The sequence below is a fragment of the Tachypleus tridentatus genome, chromosome 10 (genome assembly GCF_004210375.1).
Source record: "Tachypleus tridentatus isolate NWPU-2018 chromosome 10, ASM421037v1, whole genome shotgun sequence".
In the NCBI taxonomy this organism is placed as follows: Eukaryota; Metazoa; Arthropoda; class Merostomata; order Xiphosura; family Limulidae; genus Tachypleus; species Tachypleus tridentatus.
In genome coordinates, this window is record NC_134834.1 from 171102272 (window position 1) to 171125368 (window position 23097).

Here is a 23097-nt window from a genome sequence, read left to right on the forward strand (position 1 = left end):
CTACAGAATACTGGCTATTTTTGTTTTTCATTATAAGCTCCTAAGTATGGCCATTAATATATAACTTCAACTGTAAACACTACTAGCATTGAAAGATGATGCTAAAATATTCCATTTTAGATTTTGAAACAATTTAGATTTTAACCTGTTCTACAGAGTAATATTTCTCAATTTTTAAACAGACGATATTAACAAGTCAGCTGAGAATTCTAGCTGTAATATAGAGCATAATTATATTACAAAAAGAGAATAAGACAAAATATATCATTTTAAATTAAAAAAGCATATTACAAAACATTCTTTATGATTTTTTACTTTTACAATTGGAAAACATTTACTACATCAAGATAAAAACATTAACATTAGAAGAATGACATACACCTAGTAGAGAAAACTGTAAAAGCATGAATAATGAGATTTAATATTTTATAGTAATGTAGTGTGGTTTCACGAATAACTAACTGAATATGTTCCATTTCTAAGTAAGACATGTACTATAAGTTTACAGTTACCTGCTTTGTATATAGTATCCTGTTTTGAAGAAAATACCATAAAAAGCACAAGGTATGGCTGACTGATTGTTATGATATTTAAATAGTGCACATAGTATACAAAATAATGAAAAATCTATGTACAATGAATATTTCAAACAAACCAATTAATGACGGACATGTGATTAAAACCAAAGGCATCATTTTTTATCTAGGTATTTAGTTCTATAAAATCTACTATATGTCTAGACATTATGCATAAAAAGAAACAGAATTTTAAAATGAAAGTAGTTTGAGCAACTTTTGAATGGCAGCCTTCAGAGAAATTCTAAAAATGCAGGTCTACCAGAAAAGAAGGTTTTTTAATAAATGTTTTTATTTTCTTCCAACAACTAAAAATGTTCCTTTATAAGTATTGGTCAAGTAATCTGTGGGAAAATAAGTCTTGGATTCAGTAATACAGAAAAGGTAAACATTTAAAGAAATGAAAGTTAACATTTTCCTATGCCAAAAATGTATTTTCAACAGATTCTTGCTTCCTCTTTTCCTATCTTTTACTGCCCTCTATGTGCACAAATTTTTTCTTGCCACTAGTCTTTATACTCTCACCTACCCTCACATTTTCATATGTGGCAGCTGCATAATAACATGCAAATAACCAGTAGAAATGTGTCAGCTCCTAGCATAGCTAACTCCCTCTATGCAGCTTAAGCCAAATTCATTTCAAGATTGAGCAACAGATAAGAAAAAAACACTGAAAGTGAGGAAGAAGGGTAAGAAATGTGAGTGAAAATAAAAAAATTCATTTTCAGTGCAGGGAAAGCTAACTTCTGATACAATATCTTACCATTTCTCACAGAATACCTACAATCTCACAATGAAAAAAATACATGATCTTGAATACTATTTCTTCTGTTTCATACACTGTTTGACATGTCAGGGATATTTTTATGTATTTTATTTTGATATTGTGACATTGGTAAATACTGAAAAAAAGCATTTTAATATTTAATTACTTACAGTGTTTAAATAACAACACTGTTTAAGTCTAATATTATAAAGACATTTAATGACAGGTTTACGAGAGATTCATTAAAGATACATATTAAAGATATAAAAAATTAAATGTAAACTAGAAATAGCACAGGTAATAAAATTTCTAAGGAATGTTAAAAAATTACTCACTCTGCACTTGTGTTGAAGTTGAATTAACTGTTCTCTATCACATTCTTTGTGTTTCCTAGTTTCTGCAAGGCTATTTTCTTTTGTAGGAATAACTTTGTGAGGATAATGGTCCTTGTCTTTAGTAAATTCTTGCATGTGCCAATCATGTTTTTTCTTCAGCATTCTGGCTTGTAGGACTTCACATCGCATAATGTCACAGAAATTGGCAAGACATACTGCATCTTCATGCTAGATTATCCAAGTGAATGTTAATCTCCATACAAATCCAAAAAAATACTGGCTATAAAATACAACCTCATATTAATGAAGAAATAAAGAAATAACATGAATAAAATACAATCATTAAACTTGAAATCTATAATTTTTACATTGTGCATGTATCTGGTACATAGTTAGTTGAAACTTAAAAATTTAAAACACAGCTTTTGCTTTGTTTAGTTGTTTTTTCCTTTTCATTTAAAAGCTTTCAAATGCTAAAGTAAAGAACAAAAATGTACGTGAGAAAAAAGAACCATATGATGACAGATAGCATTCAGGAACTTAACATAAAATACCAACAAACTAGAATCATGCCAGAATAAAATCTAAAGAGACACTGTATTTAGAACAGTTCCTCACACTTGTGTGCATGTATTTGGTAAATGTGTTAAGCTGCAACTATTTGAAGTTGTGACCAAATAAAAAGATTTTTGTTTAAAAAGGTATCAAATACTATTTGTTATGAAACCAACAAAAGAAACCAGACTAATATTGTAAGTGATTTATTTTAATAAACTAGAATATTATTACTGTATCAAAAATCAATAAGATTATCACATTTTCTTTTAATCTGTCTACTCCAAACAGAAGGAAAAATGAGTGAAACTGAAAGTGTTATCTGCATAAACCTAGAAACTTCACCAGCCTTAAAACATAATTACAAAATATTTAAACGAAAATGTATTTTTAAAGAAATAATAAACCAATAAAAAGCAACCAAATTCATATCAGCAACTCAATTACAGAAACAGAATTTAATAAAAGTTAAGAAAATTAAATTCATGAATATATACAAAAATAAAAAATACATCAAAATATCAAACACGTACAATATGTGCTTTAATTTTAAACTATTATTTTTTCTCACTTGGCCATTATACATGGCTTTGAGTAGCAGAAATCATTAATGGTTTATGTGAGTGTATTATTTTATTATTGAGTCATATGATGATCAGTGTTACCACCACAGTATGTTTGTTTTCATAGTTCACAAAACACTTATTTCTGTTAATTTTATACTGTAACTTTTGAAAAATTAATACATTTGAGCAGGTTTACAAATCCCATTTTATTTTCGTATTCCAATGGAATTAAGCATACTTTATTTTAAACTTATAATATGTGTAATAGAATGAAATTATGTCAAAACAATTAAGTACTTTAACACCACACCTTCTCTTTTCCCACTTAGCTGTGATAATTGTTTTTGACTGGTAGTCACCTTCAATTTTGTTCATAGACACTTGTATTATTTCATTAATGAGACCTCTGATGACTACCTCATACATAAAAAAAACATTTTAGTTTACTGAAAAATATATACATATTGATTACTCAAACCACACTTAATACATTTATCAGTTCTTTTTTGTTTGCAAGATTACATAAATATACATTTATTCTAAAGTACTTTTTTTGAAAAGACACAGTGAAGACTTAGAGTATTAAGGTTTAATTGCAAACACACCATAAAAAACATGTTCACAAATTAACCATTAATTCTTTAAATGCACAATAATCATGTTATTGAAATATGGCTATGTGGGTGCAGCTCAGTTTCTTAGTAATCAATTCCTTTGCATAGTTTGTTATTGCGTAGAAAACTACAAATACTAATTAACTACATATATATTGTATACAACTGTTAGAAACTGAAGACCTTAGCCTATTTAGACAGATAGAGACAAAAACACCTTAAGAAGCTGAAAAGTTGAATATCATTTTCAACCCAACAAGAAGTCTAGATAGTCTCTTATAATTTATACAATTAAGGATCTTTTATATATTTTGGTGTGGTAATTGAAAAGCTAATGATATATATATATATACTGAAAAAAAGAAAAAAAGGAAACAGAAAAAAAAATTATGCCTTATAATCTAAAACTTTCAAACAATGGGTTTAAAAATCAATAAAACTAAACTGTTTAGTCCAGGCTTTAATTAATATTTTCAGATCTAGGAGCCAGCCCAAAAACTCATGAGCCAGGTGTGCCTAACCTAACAACACTGCTGCTTTTACCACAAAATAGGGGTTACGTACATTTATTCACATTCACACCACCGAGTGCATGCTAACAATCATGTGATATCAATGACTACTTTTGACTAGTATTGCCCAAAATAAATCTCCATAGTCAACTCTGAGTTTAAACACATGTAATGATTGGTTGAATTGAAAGAAAGAAGAAAAACAAAATGGTGTGAAATAGTTATGTTGTGCAACTGTAACACTTCATTCTATAAAAAATTTGAAGTGCTAAATCTGCCACAGAAATCCTCAAAATAAAGTTAAATTTAGGACTCAAAAAATGTGAAATTAGTTCTGGATTTCCAGGAGACCAGAACTATTCTAGATTCAAGTTCTATTTACCACAACCATATGCACTAATACAATGTAATAAAATACAAGATGGCATAACAAAACTTTTAGTTGCCATGGAGACCTGGTTTAGTGTACAACTATAATGTTTCTATACTTCAGATAAGTAGATGATAGTGAGCAAGGTAAGTTACTGAGCTTAAAATTAAAAGATGTAGGACCCAAACTGGCAAAATTGGATAATTGTAACATGGACACAAGCATTAGTAACATTGGAAGTGGAAATGGATGAAATTTTGAGAAATAACTGAAAATAAAAGCCTAATATTATGGTCTTATGACACCATAAAGCATTCATACCATAACAATTGTTATTTAACAAATATGCAGTATTCTCCAACTCAAATGTGAAAACTATTCCTTTTTTTATTAGATTAAAAATATATTGTCTAACATTGTTCCACGAACCTAAATAAACTACCAAATTCAAGAAATTGGTCTCAATTTAGCTTGATGGTCCCTGCACTACAATAACTATGATTATGTAATACAGAAGTGTATGTCATATTTCACTAGAAAGTTAAATAGCAGTACAACACGTACTGCACCAGTCTACAATGCAACCAGCATTACACTACAGCCATACAGCAACAATAAGGCAACACTTTATTTATGCACAGTACATCCCTTGAGCATTTTGTATATTCCAAAACTTTTTGTACTTGATGAAGCAAACAAGATACGAGGTCTGTTCAAAAAATACGCGGACTGACGTCATAAAACAAAATGTACTTTATTTAGAAGTTACAGGTCTGGGACCCCTTCAAAGTACTCTCCTCTCCAACGCACACACTTATCCCAACGGTGTTTCCACTTGTTAAAACAGTCCTGGTACGCTTCTTTTGTAATGTCTTCCAGCTCCTTCATCGCATTTGCCTTAATCTCGGGAATCGTCTCAAATCTTCTTCCTTTCAAGGGTCTTTTGAGTTTGGGGAACAAGAAAAAATCGCAAGGAGCAAGGTCAGGTGAGGAAGAACAGTGATCGAGTGTTTGGCCAAAAACTCACGAGTTTTGAGGGTTGAATTTCGAAGCAACGCGGTGCATCTTCAATTTTTTGGTCAAAATCTTGTAACAAGATCCAACTGATATCCCATACTCTTCAGCAAACTCCCTGACAGTCAGATGTCGATTTGCCCACACCAGGGTGTTGATTTTGTCGATGTGTGGGTCGTCAGTTGACATGGAAGAACGTCCAGGACGCTCATCATCTTCAATGGACTGTCGACAATCCTGAAAACGTTCATGCTACTTGAAACATGCCGTACGCTTCATAGCAACATCACTGTAAGCCATGTTAAGCATAACAAAAGTTTCAGTCACAGATTTTCCAAGTTTAACACAAAATTTCACAGCAAGTCGTTGCTTCTTCAGGTCATTCATTCTGAAATCCGCCAAACAAAAAAATCGCACTTCACTTAAAACCGCGTAGCTAATACACAAATGAAGATATCTGCAATCGGGAAATGGCGTCGTAATCAGCTGACCTGTGCGAACCTAGCGACACCAAGCGGATTCCCCTGGAACCAACTAAAGCTGCGCAATTCAAACAGTCCGCGTATTTTTTGAACAGCCCTCGTACATTAAAAATGAGGGTTCCTGGGTAAGTGGCTCTGTGGAGAAGTGAGTATCTATCAGAAATACATTTTCAGGTAAGGAAAATATTAATTTTTGAAATCTATTTACCTTGGAAAATATATAACTTTTGAAATCTATTTACCTTCCACAGAACAGACAGTTATAGCCCCACATTGAGAAGATGGTGCAGGGACTGGTACAAATAAAAAAACTTAAATGAAAAGTTCCTTTCTGAAAATATAAAAAATGAAAGGCAAAATTTGTGGAGTGTGTGCCAGCCACTTGGGAAGGGGTCTAGGCAGAGCACTGCTCAGTGAGAGACCACATCCATCTCAAGCAGGGAAAATAAATAGAGGGGTAGTAAAGAATGTTAGTAAAAAGAACTCCCTTCATAGTTCAAAAGTATCACAAGGTGAGTGGAATAAAAAGAATGTTCAACATGATTGTATATTTCAGGAAATTAGCAGAAAAGTAGTGTATAAATGTGTAGTACAGTTTGGGAAATAATTGAAGCTTTACAGAGCTTGAGAAATATTTATATCAAAGACCTACCAGGATTAGCAGATCCAGGGTAAATAATCTCAGACCTGTTTCCCAAGGAGAATGCAAGAGCCATTCTGCTGGTCACAACAAGTAGGTATGGTCTGGTTTAGTGTTGGAGTAACCAGTGTGACATTTGTAGGTAAACATCGCTGCCTACTTATGAACCCATAACCCTCAAATTACAAGATGAGTGCCTTAGCCACCTGGCCATACTGGGCCAGTGGATGAGGGAGCAGAACTGAAAACAGAACCTTTAAATAGAACCCTTAGAAACTATAGAAATGTTGTGAAGTGTAGCCAAAAAGATACATAAATTAAACACACTTAAATAAAGAACCTCACGTGCAGGGTATAAAATAAAAGCACAAACTTTGATAACAAGATATTTCCATTGATGTGAGAAAAGTGGTCAAGGCTGAGCCTGATTAAGCTAGAAGTTGAAGAATACATCCTGTTGTACAAAATATAAGATGATAATGAGATAAGACTTGGAAAGCTTGATAAGTTAACCAAGTATCTTCCCGCAAAAAAATGCAGGTGTGAAGTCCTCTCTGGAAGGGGAAAGGAGAAGCCAATCATCCATGTACTAATGTAAACAATGTGGGCAAATGCCTCCATGACTTAAATAAAGATCTCAGGAGAAGATGTAATACTAAACAGAAGAGCATGAAACTAAAAAATGTGATCCTGATGAATGAAACAAGGAAAACATTTGGCAGATAGGGCAACTGAAATCTGTAAAAAGGTGTCTGAAATATTAACTAATGTCAACTGCTATTCAGGTGAAAAATATAACCAGAGAAAAAAGAACTGAGGGATGATAACAAACCAGTTGAAAGATGGCAGTTTAATGATCAAATCCCACTCTCAGTCTTCTTGGATACCACAAAAAATGAAACTAATAATAATTTGTGAGGGTAAATACTTTATTTAAGGCAGTCTTGCCAAGAGGTTTGAGACTATATCCTCAAAACACTGAAAATTAAGGGAAACAGAGAAGGAAGAGAGGAAATGGAAATGAGGAGTAGGTGAAGAGAAGCTGAGATATAGTTTATGGGTAAGAACCTGAAGAACCCATTTGTCAGACGAAATTGAAGATCAAAGAACTTATGTCAGGCTACTTCAGCCAGAACCTCTAGTAAGTCAGAAACATGCTCAAAGTGCTTAGGCTGAAGAAATGGAACTTAACAGAGATCACAGAGATAAGTGTGAGAGAGACATAGGTTAGCTTGGAGTGCATCTCCTCCAAACAAATCTCAAGTAAGAAAAGATAGAGCAGAAAAAGAAATGCAGACTAGTGTGATGAAAAAAAGGAAAAAATCTCTTCAGAAAACCCCTCTTGAGATATAATGTGATGAAAGACAATAAAGGCAATAAAACAAGGTGATGAGAGATATACAGAGACACAAAAAGTGGTTAGTAGATAGGGAAATAAAAGTTAAGAGGCCACCCCCAAATAGGTAAAAATATTCCAGTGGCCACAATAGGCACAGATCTCATGTTAGAAACATCAACACTATCATGGGACATAGCAAATTTATCATCATTTCAGAATTAATGAAGATTTTTTTTTTTTTGCAAACTGTCACAAATCTCATATAATGTATTAAAAATCTTAAAAACACATCCATTTTAGACACTGCTGAAGAAAAGAAAAAAATTATTTTGAGTGTAAATCTTCTAGGGAAGTTATTACTCAAGGGAGTTGTGTTGCATTCCTTGTGTTGTCGTCATCATGTAATAACATATTTCATGTTAAAAACGATTTTTATGTGGAAGTTAGTTCAAGTTTACTAACATACAAATCTTATAGTGTATCATCTCAAGAAAGAAAAAAAAGTATTACAGAAATATTAAGGTTTCTATTAAGGTTTCAAAAACCAAAACCCTTACCCCGGAAAAATATTCAGATACAATTTTCATAATTAAAAAAACAACAACAAAGATGCATAAGCTTTCTTGATATTAAAAGTACTGTAGCCCCTTTTCATAGTGTTTTATTTTCCAAACCTTAACTTAGGATACTTCAGGTTTGACTAGTAAAATAAATATTTAAAAAAGCTAGGAAGTATCAAAGAAACACAAATCATTAATGTAACACTAATTAATTTACCTTCTTCTGACATACATTACAATGGGACTAATTTTGTAAATTGCTTTGCTACTAAGTTTTGCATACCATTGGTGGGATGAAATGTTTTGAAAAAGATACAATGCTGAAAAAGTATGCATTTACCTGAACATAGATCTTATTGGTAAGTGTAGTATGAATTCTATCCCAGTGAGTTTCCAATCCATCTTCACAAAGAAACTTTTGACCACAGACAGGACAAGTCCATTCTCTGTCATTTGAATTTGCTTCATCAGGCCACCACAATACATCTCTTTCACTGTGAAATGGACAATCCAAAGGTAGAGGAACTCGATATTTTTCTAGAATTGGTAAGATTTTCTGTAGAATGATAAAGTAAAATAAAATAACAAATTAGAACTGACAGAATGTATATTAGGAGTATATATGCTATATGATGTGAAGAATGTGTTATCTACAAAGTATTGATTCAAAGTTAATTACTTTAAATCAGTTAAGATGAAATGTTACTAAATTCTATCAATAAACATTTGAAAGACTTTACTTTTCAAATGTTCCTATAATAATACTGAGAAAAAAGGTTGTACAGTTTGGAAACTTACACCCACATTCTTCTATTTCCCTCTGAGAATTGTTAATGTTTGGAAAATTGAAATTTATTTCTTCATGGAAAAGTGTATTTTGATGCATAGCTTACATTAACAATTTCTTACAATGAAAATATATCTTTGAGAAGTATTTACATCTTTTCACATAAAACTATCTCAATCTTCTTTCTTTCCCTTAAGCATTGCTAAAACATTTTTAACAGTCAGTGTACAAGTCTATATATTCCACAAATTTCAACCCAGTTTTGAACATGTCTGTCTATAACATGTAACTACCCTCTAACAATAATATAGTTATATTGATGCAACTACCTCCCTGGTGTAGGCATTTAGCAATGAAACCAAGTGGAAAGCAGCCTCCTAGAAGTAACTGCTGTGCTCAAAGAAGAAACCAAAGCTCATATGTGAAGCAACACACTACGTTTGGAACAGATACGCTCTTTGCAACATAAGAATGAAATTAACTTACACAGCTGGAAAAAAAAGGATGTGTACAAGTGTAATTCATTATGATAGGTACAATCCATAGTAACAAACACTGCTAGTCTGAATTGTCTTCCATCACACAAATTAGACTAGAAAACAGATGGCTTCCATAAGTGAAGAGTGGTACTTTCAAACTCAATACATAGATATGGACAATCTGCAAGTCAAAGGACAGATTGTCAAAATATAATGGTAGACAAGTATCCACCCAGCCTCAACTGGACAGATGAGGTTCCACATCCTGTCCTCAGCATTAGGAGATTGAGGGACATCCAGACAAAAACAAAATTAAGAGTAATATAAACACTGTGGATAGGGCATGTGACCTTGTAATATATATACACCTACCCCAACCATAAGTAAACAGTATGTCATACAACATCTAGCAACTGGAATTATGAAGAGGAAGTTAGCATACAGCCAAAACTAGATAAACTCCCAAAACCATTCTAAGAGCAAAAAGTACAAGAAACTAAACCTGGGAATACAGGGTTATGTCCTTGCCTTGACTCAACCAAGTCAATACCTGTAACCAGTACTAAGAGCAGAAACTGTAACTCACCCAACCATAAATGCAGGAAAGACATGTCCTGTAGTGTGAATTATGAAGAGAATGTAGATCATTTTCTCAGCCATAAGAACAGTGTACATCTGTCCTGTTGCTGGTATTCTGAGGCAGATAAAGCCCCCATAATAAACATAAGAAAACTTCCTAAAAATGGAATTAATGATAAAGGGGACCTCTACTGCACTCTACAGGGTGATATCATCCTGAATCAAGTATCATGAGGAGAATACTGTGTAGGTTAGTCCTGCTCCAACCAACAAATAGTCCACCTGAGAATAAGCATCCAGAAGAAAGGGAAGGAGGGAAACCAATTTTGCCTTTTTCTCACTGAGTGAATAAGTGTATGGTTGTATTGTTTGGTAAATTTATACTTCACACTCAGGAGGAAAACTTCTTGGTCCACCACCCCAACAACTGGGTACTGATAAATGGTAAGGAATCCTGTATTCTACTTGGAGAAATAAAATAGGGAAGTAAATGTGGTGTGGAGTCTAGAGAAATGTCACACTGAATGAAGTGCAACTGGTGTCTATAATTCCCTATTTTCAAAAGCAAAGTGTTTCCAATTTATACAATCAAAGAGTTGGCAGGAATTGGCAGAAATCCTCTTTTGCTTTCCTCATGATAGTCCATGAATGACAGTTCACCTTTGAGTTAAACTTATATATAACTATATATCAGAATGTATGCCATTACTAATCTTGTGAAACACTTCATTTCTATCATGAGCATTATAGCTCTACTGGGTATATAGTCCAGGTTTTAGTAAAAGCCAACCTGACCAGGAAACTCTTGTCATAGAGTAGAATCTTATTACTAGTTGTAAAAGAGTGTCCCTGAAAAGAAAACATGAATAAAATCCTGTGAAAAGACATACCCAAGTCAATAGCAATCAGATATTTGTAGAATTGCTATGGGAGGAAGATGATATCCAGCTAAGAGGGATACAGCCAGATAATGCAGGTAATGAGTGACAAAAGAATAAGGAGTAGTCCACATTCCAACCTGAATGACTCCTTCCAACAAATGACAAAGTAGCCAAAAAATTGTGATATGACAAATTTGATGACAGGAAACACTGAGGAGACAGCAGCCCACCACAGATATGTCTAAATATGCCAGCTTAAAGAGATGGCAAACCTAAACAATAAGTGTGACAGGGGATAAAACATGGGGGGCAGAAAAGTTCCAAAGAATAAATGGTCAGGAACAAGAACATCAAAATGAAGTAGTATGTGTCACTCAACACTGTAAGAAGTGAACCTGACACAGAAGCCAATCAGGATCAGAATGGAAGTACAGGCAGGGAATGAAAAGTAAAGATACAAGTGTAAAAGCCAAATGATCTCCTTGGACAGCAGACATCTTACATATGAAAGACTAATCTGGATATACGACCACATAAGAGGAACCATATGGGACTTTGGTACCATCAATAACATAAATATCTGATTCATGATGTCTACAAGCTTGGAGGAAAAGGAAAAATATACAACATATTTGGTTAACCAACTCTAAAAAAAAAGTAGTGTCTTTCAGACAAAAGTAATAAGGTGATAGACCACCACATCCAATTTTCTTCTTGATTATATTCATCCTCAGAAACATTGTCAGGCTGAAAATGAAAATAAGTCATCAACTGAACATAAGAATCTAGTTCCCTAGTACAGGTGAAAATACACCTGAACCACCTCAGCAGATAAAGTCAAACCCAATACCTATGCACACATACCATAAGCGTTGGCTACTGTAATGGGAACTTCTGTTTTTATACATTGAATCACAAAGTCATTTTAAATTACCATATAATTCAGTTACAATAAACAAATGCAAAAGAAGCTGATACAATTGAAGGCAAACAAAAAAAGTACAAGGAAATTGCTAAAAAAAGGTAATGAAGTAAAACTGTAAATAGTAGTTACATGTGAAAAAAAACACATCTAAACAATGCTGTGCCAATTGATAAAGTAAGGATTGAGGAGGAACATCAATAGAGATAGCAACATCAATATAAGTCGCACTATATTTTTGGAGAAAGGTGATCACATTGTGTATACATGTTCAAAAGTGGCTAGAAATTGTGGGATGTATGTATTCTGGTACAATGAGCCTTAAAGATGTTTAGCAATGATTAAGGGGCAGAAAGAACTCTGAGACAGCTTTGTGTGAAAGAAGATAAAACTGTATTATCATTAGGTTTATTGAAAAACTATCTTCAACTTTAGCTATCAAACTATGCCTATTACTTAAAAATTCCTAGACATCATATAAGAATTCACTACAGTACTTAATCGAATCAAGGTAATATCATATGTGTCCTACATGCCCACAACAGCACAAATAAATTTGTGATTGCTCAATTCAAGAATGTGTTACATTAGAAACCAAAAATGGATATGACAAAGAAAGGGAAAAGCATACATATAGGGGGTAAGAACAGATTTAAAACTGATTCTGGTTCTGAAATGTGAAACTTAAAGACAATAACTTAAATAAGTACACAAATTTGCAGAAACCTGGAATACTAAAATTAAGAAGAGGGGACAAAAGGTAGTCAGGGTCATATTCTTCTTGGGTGGATGATTAAATACTGAATATATGTTGGTCATCCTAATACAATTACTGAAACTGTGGCTTAAAAAAACAACTTAAAAACTGTAAGTCAGTTATTATAACTGGAACATCTAAGAAGTCAGTCACACTTGAAACAGTGATAAGCAACAAACATCATCTCATGCCAAGTTCAGTAGCTTGAAGACCTAATTAAACCAAAGCATCCCTTTCACCAGATAAATGTTCAAGAAAGATCAATTTGGTAAAAGAAAAAAGCTGGCAGGAGCCCAGTGATGAAGCATTATAATTCTTACAAGAAATAGTGTGAGAACTAACCTAAAATACAAACCTACTGAATTTACGACAGCACAAAAAAAAAGGATTTTTGGCATTTTATATGCCAATAGCTTCAACTCAATACTCCAAAAAGGATTAGGATGAGGGATTCTATTTCTATCGATATCAGTAGGAAACTACTACCCTCCTCTTAACTTAATTGATGTGTGTTTTTTTTAATTGTAAGTCACACTCAAGAGGACACCTCCATGATCCAGCATCCCAACAGCTTGGAACTGCAAAGAAATAGAAATGGAAGAAAAGAGAGAGAAAATGCAGTGGAGTGCCTAAAGGAATAACAACACTGGAGATAATGCTACGGGTGACTGTAAAAATCCCAAAACGAAAAGCAGAAAAAAAACATAACTTATTCAATTTAAAGCACAGATTAGCAACTATCCCCTTCTGATTTTCCTATGATGTCCATAAAAAAGAAATATATAGTGAGCAGTAACCTATAAGTGATCTTGCTTAGCACCCCATCTCTAGTATATTATAGAACACTGGGAATGGAAGAAAAAAATCCAATGTGACCTTTTGTTATGGATTTGAATATCAAACTATGTAACTCATGTATACCTGGCCAAGCACTACTTGTCACAGATCAAAATATAAGAAAATAAGGGTAAAAAGAAAACTTACCAAGTTATAGTTATACAAAGAACTGAAAAATGGCAACAGGTGGAAAATAATAACTTGATAAATAAGAAACAGCAACATCATGTAGACAATGAAAGGTAAAAGTATGCTGAGTGGTCCACAAACCTATTTGAAAAATTTCTTCCAATAAACAATTCAGATGAGATTCAGGAAAAAGATGAGGTGCCTAATCTAATAGGGTGATATCCAGAATAACTGACAGGAATAAGGAGACAAAGAAGAATAAACCAATCTAATTAAAAGCCAAACCAAAATGGTAAGGATGGAAGGAGATATGTCATGTACAGAAGATAGTTACCATGGAATAAATAAATGGGAATGGTTATAATGGAAGAAAGCCTGCCCTCAGTATAGCAATGAAGAACACAAATGGGACAAAGAATTCTATCCAGATCAGACTAGGAACAGGAGTGGAAAATGAAAGGAAGAGAAACTAGTGAAAAGGAAAAAAATTTCCATCCCTGACTGCCAAAGGTTTGGGAAGGAATATTGATTCTATGAAAAGAGATGATAGAAGGAATGATAGAGTACATTAAATGCTGATGGCAAGCAAATCTGGCCAAGGATTTATATAGGCTAAAAGGAATAAATATAATTTAAAGGCTAAATGAAAAACAAAAGAAGACAAAGGTTCAAAAGGTGATAAATTAAGGCAATGAAGCACTACACTGACATCCCAAACTGGAAGAGAACTCCAGCACAAAGACCAACAATGGAAGACATTTCATTTATGTTGATAAACTTCCAAGGAAGAAGACTGAAAGAACATATCAACAATGAAGCAACTTGTTGTGACAAACTGGACTTCCTTGCCAAGGATTGGATAAAAATCATGTGTGAATATTAAGGGCAGGAAAACCCCACGTAAACTTAAATAATTTTTCACATGAGGGGACAAAGAGGAACCACAATGTTCCTGACCACCCCAGTTGGAGAGAGAATTCCTCAGACTTCTCTCTCTCCAAACTCAACCCCTGCCATGTTCGCTTGCATTTGCAAAGGGTAGGAATAGTATGATGAACTACCAGGACTGAGGCTGCTGTAGAAAGGGCAGAGTGATAGGAAAAGGTAATGGTGAAGCAGACTCAATCTGAAGCAGCCACAAAATCCAGAGTTGAAGTGGGCAATATGGAGCAATCAGAAAGACCTGACATGAAATGAATAATAGATATTACCCTGGAAAGGAGTCAGATAGGAGTATAAACATAAAATAATCTGTCTGTTCAGTTGTGATTGAACATATTGACAGCCACAACAAATGGATGATGTACCACAGACAAAAACTGAGGTAACTTAATATTAAGAATAGTAAAAAATGCAACCAGGTGTGTGATACCCACTTGAGTGCACAACCACTGGAAAACCTGAGGAATGAGAAACCACTCCCTTTGATACATTTTATCTAGACAGGAACAAAGATCCACAACCAGAATGAAAGAACCTGGAACATGAGATGCAAGGAATTGAATACCTTGCATGCAAGTCCAAAACAGGAGTTCTAACAAATGAAAACAAAGGGAAGGATAAGGGGATTCTCCCTGGTGACTGATATTGTTATGATGTTGTATTTTTGTTTATGACTCAAAGAGCTAGTAAATTTTAGTCTTAACTTCTGTTATGTCTGCTTTACCTTGTGCTTTGGAAGACTGTTAAAAACCATTCTTGTAAATATTGACAAGTTTAGGTATAAATGACACTGCAACAGTGATCTTTTGCAATTGTTCATCTTGCTTGAATTTCAACATTGAATTTATAACCTGAAGCTTAATTTAAACATATTATGTTTGAAGTGATTATGTTAAACTGTAGAGACAAAGATCTAATGAGAAAGAGTTATTTTTATGTATTATACACTTATATAAATTATTGTATATAAGTTATATTTGATACTTATGTTTTCTCATGTTATACCTATAAAACTACAAAAATGCAGAGTTGTTATTTTCTTCTTTTTATTGTTTTATACAGTATGATAATACACGATCATAACAACTGGGGGCTCATCCATCATATAAAATACAAGGAGAGCTAAAGTTTGTGTAAGAAATAGAGAAAAATCTGTAGAACTTAAATAGTTGTGCAATATATCTTATTTGTAGTTTGTATAATTTGAAGTTTTAGTTTAAATCTGTTTAAAATTTTAGTTTGTTAGTACTCAAACTTGATTTTAATTTGAAAATATGTTATAGTTTATTATGATGTAAAATTTTGTGAATATATTTAAACCATAAAAAATTAATTTGAAATGTGTGAAAATCTCAGTCTTACAAATTTTTTGGAAACAGAATTTATTGAAAGGGAAGAACATTTGAAATTACAAAAAGACAGTCAAAAAATTGTGTAAGGATCTTAACAGTATCCTTAAAGGCAAAATAACAAGAAATTTTGAAATTAGACCTAGCTAATTTAATTAAATATGAGAAAATACTTTGTCATTAAGGAGAAAGTTGATATTATACACATTAAAACCAAAGATAAGTCACAAATTGAAAATAATAATTCTGAATTTTAAAAATATGCAAAATCAAAATCTGACTTTTGAAAAATTGCAGAAATAAAAAACCTGAATTTGAAACAGAAGGGTGCAGATTTCAACAAAGAAGATAAACTGAAGATCACAAATTTAAAAAGTGTAGATTTGAACAAAATTTCAGATTTGAGAAAGAAAACAGAAAGAGGAATAAGACTTAAAAGTAACTGAAGATCAAGGTCAAAGAAGTCATTTGAGATCTGGAAATCAGACTGGAAGATATGGAAAAACTGTCATCAATGTTAGTGACTAGCTTCTTTTCTCTCTTTCAACAAGAATGATGCTGATAGTCTCTTTTTGGTTTTGAGAAAACTTGTATACCTATGGAAGTTCCTAGAGATAAGTGGTCTATGTTAATGCAAATAAAATTAACAGGGAAAGTTCTAAAAGCTTTTTCACCTTTAAGTCTTGAAGGCTATACAAATTGTGATGCTGTCAAAAAGAAAATTTGAGAAACACATGAAAGCATCCCAGAGAAATACAGGCATAATTTTAAATAAAGTATTAAGTTATCTACTAAGTCATATGTTTAATTTGCTAGATGTAAAAAAGTAAAGTCAAGAAATTTGCTTAGATCTATATCTGCAAGCAACAATTTTGAAAAATTTAGACAACTCATTTCAGTTGAAGAATTACTGTACAGTCCACCTTTTAATGTCAAGTGCATATTAAAGACCAAAAAAAGTTGAGACTTTGTTAAAAGTTGCAAAATTAGTGGATAAGTTTGTTTTATTCACAATTCAGTTTGGTGAAAAAATTAAAACTTAAAAAATTCTGGAAATTCTAGTTTTACTGCTGTCAAAAATAAAAAGAAAGAACTGAGAAATCAAGCTAATCAAAATAAGACAAATTCTGAAAGAAAATATGAAAACTCAAACATTTATTATTATTGTACGAAATCTGGCCATTTCAAATCAAACTATCCCAACACTAGAAAAACCTCGAACAGTCTACAAATAAGAGTAAACCTAAAGGAAGTAATATTTACAAGTCAGTTAGCCCTAATGGATTTAAGTGCTGGATAATTTTGGAACCTGAACCTTCATGTTTTGATCACTATGTGGACAAAAAAATTGTTTCATCTGCTTATGCTAGTTATTCTGTAGTTTGTGCTTCTATAACCATTACTTTCTTTAGAGATACTGAAATAGCCCAATTTTTGTTCAAGTGAAGTTCAGTTCTTGAAAATATGCTGAACCCAGAAGGGAAAAGTATTCTGTACAGGATACACTTAGAAAGTAATTATGTTAATAGTCCTGTAACAGTTGGACTTGTTGCTGAGCTGCTCATCAAAGAAGTTTCATTAGTTTTAGAGAGTGATGTTGCAGGCAACCAGGTTTATGTCATGCTGATTGTGCAGGATGTTCTTGTTGAAGACAAAAAGACAGAAAACCCAAACCAGGGTTTTCTAGATACATTTACACATGTGCTGTTGTTAACTCACAGACTACAGCTGGTCAGGAATCTGATTGCAACTAAGTTGGATAACAATCAGATCCTAATGACAGTTATGATTTATGCACTACATTTTTTGTAGATTTAGATTCTGGAGACAAATCAGTTCCTTCAGTAAAATTTAGAGAAAATAAGCAAACTTTAATTGAGAGACAGAAAAAGAACATGAGTTTGGTCCCTCTCCAGGAGGAAGCAGTCTTAGAACAGGAAGCATGACATGGAGGAATGTTAAGACTCGTGCTAATGAGATTTGAGAAGTTAGAAACCTAATTGTTGTACCTGAAGTTTATAAACGGGTAATTATGTGTTTAACACATGGCAACTCCTTGCTGGACATCTTGGAGTTAGAAAAACCAAGTTGAGTCATGAAGCAATTTTATTGGCCTGGACTAGGAAAAGATATAACTAAATTTTGCAGAACATGTAAGACTTGTTCATATAGTTGAAAAACCAAATAATAAAATTTGTAAAGCATTTTTGAAACCTATTATTTCTGTCAAAGAACAATTCTTAAGAATTATTGTAGACAATATAGGTATCTTTCCTGGGATAAAAAAATGAAATAGATTTTTGTTGACCATCTTGAATCAGGCAACTAAGTTCCCCTGAAGATATTCCTATCAAAGACATTTCTTCTGAAACTGTTGCTGAAGGTTTGGTAAACTTTTCTCACATTTTGGTTTAACTAGAGAAATTCAAAGTGATCAAGGTAGTAATTTTATGTTGCAAACTTTTCAAGAAATCATGAAAAATTAGACATCAAGACACTTACGTTTACAAGTTACCATCCTCAGAGTCAGGAAACACTTTAATGTTACCATCAAGTTCTGAAACACACATTAAGGACTTTTTGCTTGGAACACAAAGAAGATTAGGACTTAAAAGCACATTGACTTTTATTTGGAATAAAAGATGACCCTACTAAGTCAATTCGAATCCCTAGTTTTGACAAGATCTTTTTCCACAATGTGAGAGGACCTTTGTTGTTGCTCAAAGACAACTGGTTAAAAAATGAGGGAAACCATTCTAATATCTTGGATTACATTTTGGATTTTAGAGAAAAACTGAGTTAGTTAGTCGAGAAAAAATGAAAACTTGATATTATCATAGAAGACAGGCTAATTTATTTGAAAATGGAATTAAAGTATTAGCATTTGTACCTATTCCAGAATCCCTTGAAGGCTAGATTTTCAGGACTTTGCAAAGTTGTTAAAAAATTGAATGATTTGGATTACATTATTGAAATTACTAATCATAGTATAAGCAAGTTAGTACATTATATCAACATGCTGAAGTCCAGTTTTGGATATAGGTTCCCAAACTGGTTAGTGTTGCAGTAGCTGAGGTTGAAAATACATGTAAAGTTGAATCAGGGTCTCATAATTTATAATTTCACTTTAGACTGCAGAATTTTAGGCAACTTTCAAGTGTCAAATCAGAGATGCATGGTTTGAATAAGAACTATAAGATCAGTTACCACACTTGTTAACTAAATTTAAAGATGTATTTATGATATTCCATGCAGAAGCAACTTGAAACATGGCAGTGAGTTGATTGATGATAAACCAATCAGAAAACACTAGACAAAGCCCATACAGAATGCACCCTGGAAAGTTGAATGTTTGAACAGAGAGTCTGATTAAATGTTGAGTTTGGGCCTTATTGAACCAAGTACTAATCAATATAGTTCCCCTGTTATAATGGTACCAAAATTTGATAAAACTAAATGAGTATGCATCGATTTCAGAAAAGTGAATGTGGTGACCAAGGCAACTTCATAGAGTGTATCCTGAAGTGAGGATTTAATTGACAAAGTTAGTAATGCAACATACTTGATAGAATTTCATCTTTCAAAAGAATATTACCAGTGTTTGTTATTTGAGCAAGCAAAACCATTCATTGCCTTTGTGACCCCATTTTGGACTTTATTAGCACTGAATCATTACTTTTGGAATTAGGAAAACACCAGCAAACTTTTGAAGGTTAATGAATTCTTTCACTGAAAATATGTCAAATTCTTGAGTTATATAGATGATAGATCCCTTTGTGATGATCCATATGATCAACATTTGGAAAATATTTGTAGATTTTTAACTAAGTTGAGAAGAGTAGGTTTGCCTGCCAACTTATCTAAACATGAATTTAGTAAAGCACATCTAGGTCACACTGTGGATCAAGGTCAAGTCCTCTTAAAACAGACCAATGTGGAAGTTATTTTAACTTTTCCACAACCAAAGACTAAACATGAAATTAAGAGATTCCTTGGCATGACTGGATTTTACAGAAATTTTAATAACTTTGCTTAAAATATTTGTTAAAAAAGGGATAACAAATTAGTTTGGTCTAATCACTGTGAAGAACCACTTGAAAAACTGAAGGCAGTATTGAAAAGTTCACCAATTCTGAAAACCCAAGATTTTTTACAGCCTTTCCAGATAGCTATTGATGCTTCCAATACAGATAAATGAGCTATATTATTACAACAAAGTTTTGATGGAGTTATGCATCCTGTAGCCTTCACTTCAAAGAAATTTGACAAAAGACAGCAAAATTACTCAACTATCAAAAAGGAATGTTTGGCATTAGTTTGAACATTGACCCAGTTTCAAGTAATTTGATTACTGTTTTTATTGATCACAATTCTTTGGTTTTTATTTTTAAAAATAAAAGAATAAATCAGAGAATTTTGTGATGGAGTTTGTTTCTCCAACAATTTAATTTAGAAATAAAGCATATTAGTGGAAAAGAAAACATGTTGGCAAAAGACTTATCCAGAATGTACATTTGAAATAAATAGTAAATAGTATTATTCTGTATATTGAGCAAAGTTACTCTCTGAAAATATATTTAAAAATTTTTGTTCATTTTTTTAAAGAGGGAATAAATGTTGCTATTCTATATTTTTGTAAAAATGCTTACTTGTTAGGTACTGCAGGTGTATTGCCTGACTAATGACATATAACTAACATTTGTTTACATGCTCACTTTCTATAACAGATTTTGGGGTTTCTTTAAAAATAGTCTGAAGTTTTTGTTAAGAGAGAAAGATAGGTGGTTTTTTAGTTCATTTTGAGTGGCCATTTCAGACAGACATTTTCTGTATCAAACACAAAAGAGATTTTAAACCTAGATATCAATTGTTTTTTTAATTAGCTATATTAGCTCTTTGTTGATGACTTGAAAGGATTAGTAAGTTTAAAATTTAGTCTTAACTCTTGTAGCTTCTGTAAGCCTTGTGCTTCTGAGAAATGTTGAAATCCTGTTTGAAAATATCAAGTTTTGGTACAGATGACACTTGAATACTGAAATTGTATCTTTATATATAGTATGTATTTCAACTTTAAATATACAAACCCAAAGATGAATTTCAACATGGTATGTTTGAAGTGATTATGTTGGAGAGACAGTTCCTGCATGGACCTACCAAGTTATTTTTTTGTATTGTATGCTTTTGTAAATTATTTTGCATAGGTTAATATTTGTGTATTTTGTGTTATAATATATATATATATATAACTTTTTAATTGCAAAGTTGTTATTTTCTTGTTTTTATATATTGTACATTAGGGTAATATGGGATTGTAAATATATCTACCATGAATTGTTTGTATAACCAGATTAATGAACCTGTTTTTGACTGCAGGCAAAATGAAGAAACTGATCCAAAGTTCTCTTGACAGTAAGCAGCTCCAGGATAATGATATGATAAGACCTTTTTGTTGTAGACCATAAATCTAATGCAACTTGATCCTTGACACACACACTCTCCTAGTGAAGAAGCATAGTATCTGTGAAAAGATGTAAATCCACATGAAGAGTAGGAAGCAGAACTCTTGCCAAAGTGGACCCTTGTCCAGCCACTAATGCAAAGTGTTGACCAGTAGAGGAGAAATGAGTGCAACACGCCTTTCTGCTGTAACATTGACCACTTTCAGACTCCACACAACTTCAAATGCTACTTTGTAGTAATGTCTGAGATTCTACAATTCAAGTTCCATATCAAAGAAATTTGTTGAAAGTTCAGAAATCTAAAATAAAATGAAGATATTTTTGTCACAAAATCTGGTAAGAACTATTGCTGAACTGTGTTGGTGTTGATTTTGATAGATTTTAGTGAATTTTTGGTACCTTCAAGTAGTTGAATTTTTGGTACCTTCATGTAGTTAATGTTCATTTTTTACTTTTCCATGGCTTGCTTTGTGTATAATGATATATTTGAGTTAAAAAAAGCCAAGGCTATCAACTCTTCATTAAAATACCACAAATACCCAGCAAATTTCTTTGAAGCTAATTTGGATATGGCTGGGTTGATTTCTTCATTTTTCTTTAGATTGAAAATATGTCAGATCACTTTGAGGAGAAGAGAATACATCAGAAATAGTGAACCAAGCCTTAAGGTAAAATCAAATTAAGAATATACAGACATCACAAATGTCTCTGCTTTCTTGTGTAGTCAGTTTGAACTGATCATGGAGCATGTAGATTTTGAGGACGAAGAAAACTTTGATCATTCATCAAGCATGACGGTTGCATCTAGTGACATAAAACAAACACAGTGAGAAGGAGTTTCTCCAATAAACATGATAAGTTCAAGAAATTCTCTGCAGTCATCTCTATGCTGGAATCCTTGAAGCTGTTTTGTGGCAAAATCCACAACTTTATGTTTGATATATACAATAGCATTTTTCAGATCAATGTTGTTTTCTGCAGTTTAGTGTGTTAATTATCAACGACTTCTCAGTGCTGTTGGAACCATCTGAAGATTGCAACATTTGGTCCTGAAGACACATGAAAAAAATTGATCACATAGGTGATGTCAACATACAAAGTACAGTAGAGTTATATCCAATTTTGTTTCAAGTAAAGCACATGCACATTTTTTGTACCAGTATTTGTGGCTGCTGTATCAAAACATAACTGCCTTAATGAGATTCTGTGCACTCCAGCAGTAGCCTGAGCCTCATCAGTCCCAGAAACCAACTTTATCACTTCTAAGAGTTGACTGATTTCTAATCCAGAAGTAAGAACTGGCAAATGGTCTACTTGTTCTTTTGAATTAAAGTTGCTAAGATGTTTTCCATCCCAATGAGCAACTAGAGGGGGGGGAGAGAAGTGTTTGGTTTGAGCAATTGCTTCATATTTTTGGAAATGTCCTGATAAATATTACAATGTGTTCAATTAAATGATGCGTGATTAACTGTCAAATCCTGAATGTCATGACCAAGGTTCTTGGCAGTGCAGTAACCACAAATGTCACTTTTCTGTCTGACAACTTGATTCTGTACATTGTAGCAGTCACCTTGGAGTCTATGATACTTTCTATTGCTTCCTTTTTAGGCTGAGAAGAAGATGGTTTTTGTATCATTCCATTTCTTTC

General features: G+C 32.8%; 1 protein-coding gene across 3 annotated transcripts in view; it reads right to left on the reverse strand.

Annotated features, from left to right (window-relative positions):
• The window catches only part of LOC143230907 (uncharacterized), an 87447-nt gene that overhangs the window by 44965 nt on the left and 19385 nt on the right, over positions 1-23097 (reverse strand). For all 3 annotated transcript variants that reach the window (XR_013016676.1, XM_076465208.1, XM_076465207.1), the window contains 2 exons: positions 8669-8884; positions 1677-1904 (listed from right to left, as the gene is read on the reverse strand). Coding sequence is in view for 2 of the 3 variants with exons in the window: in XM_076465208.1 (XP_076321323.1) it covers positions 1677-1904; positions 8669-8884 (444 nt within the window). In the remaining variant the exon portion in view is untranslated. The remainder of the gene's footprint in view (positions 1-1676; positions 1905-8668; positions 8885-23097) is intronic.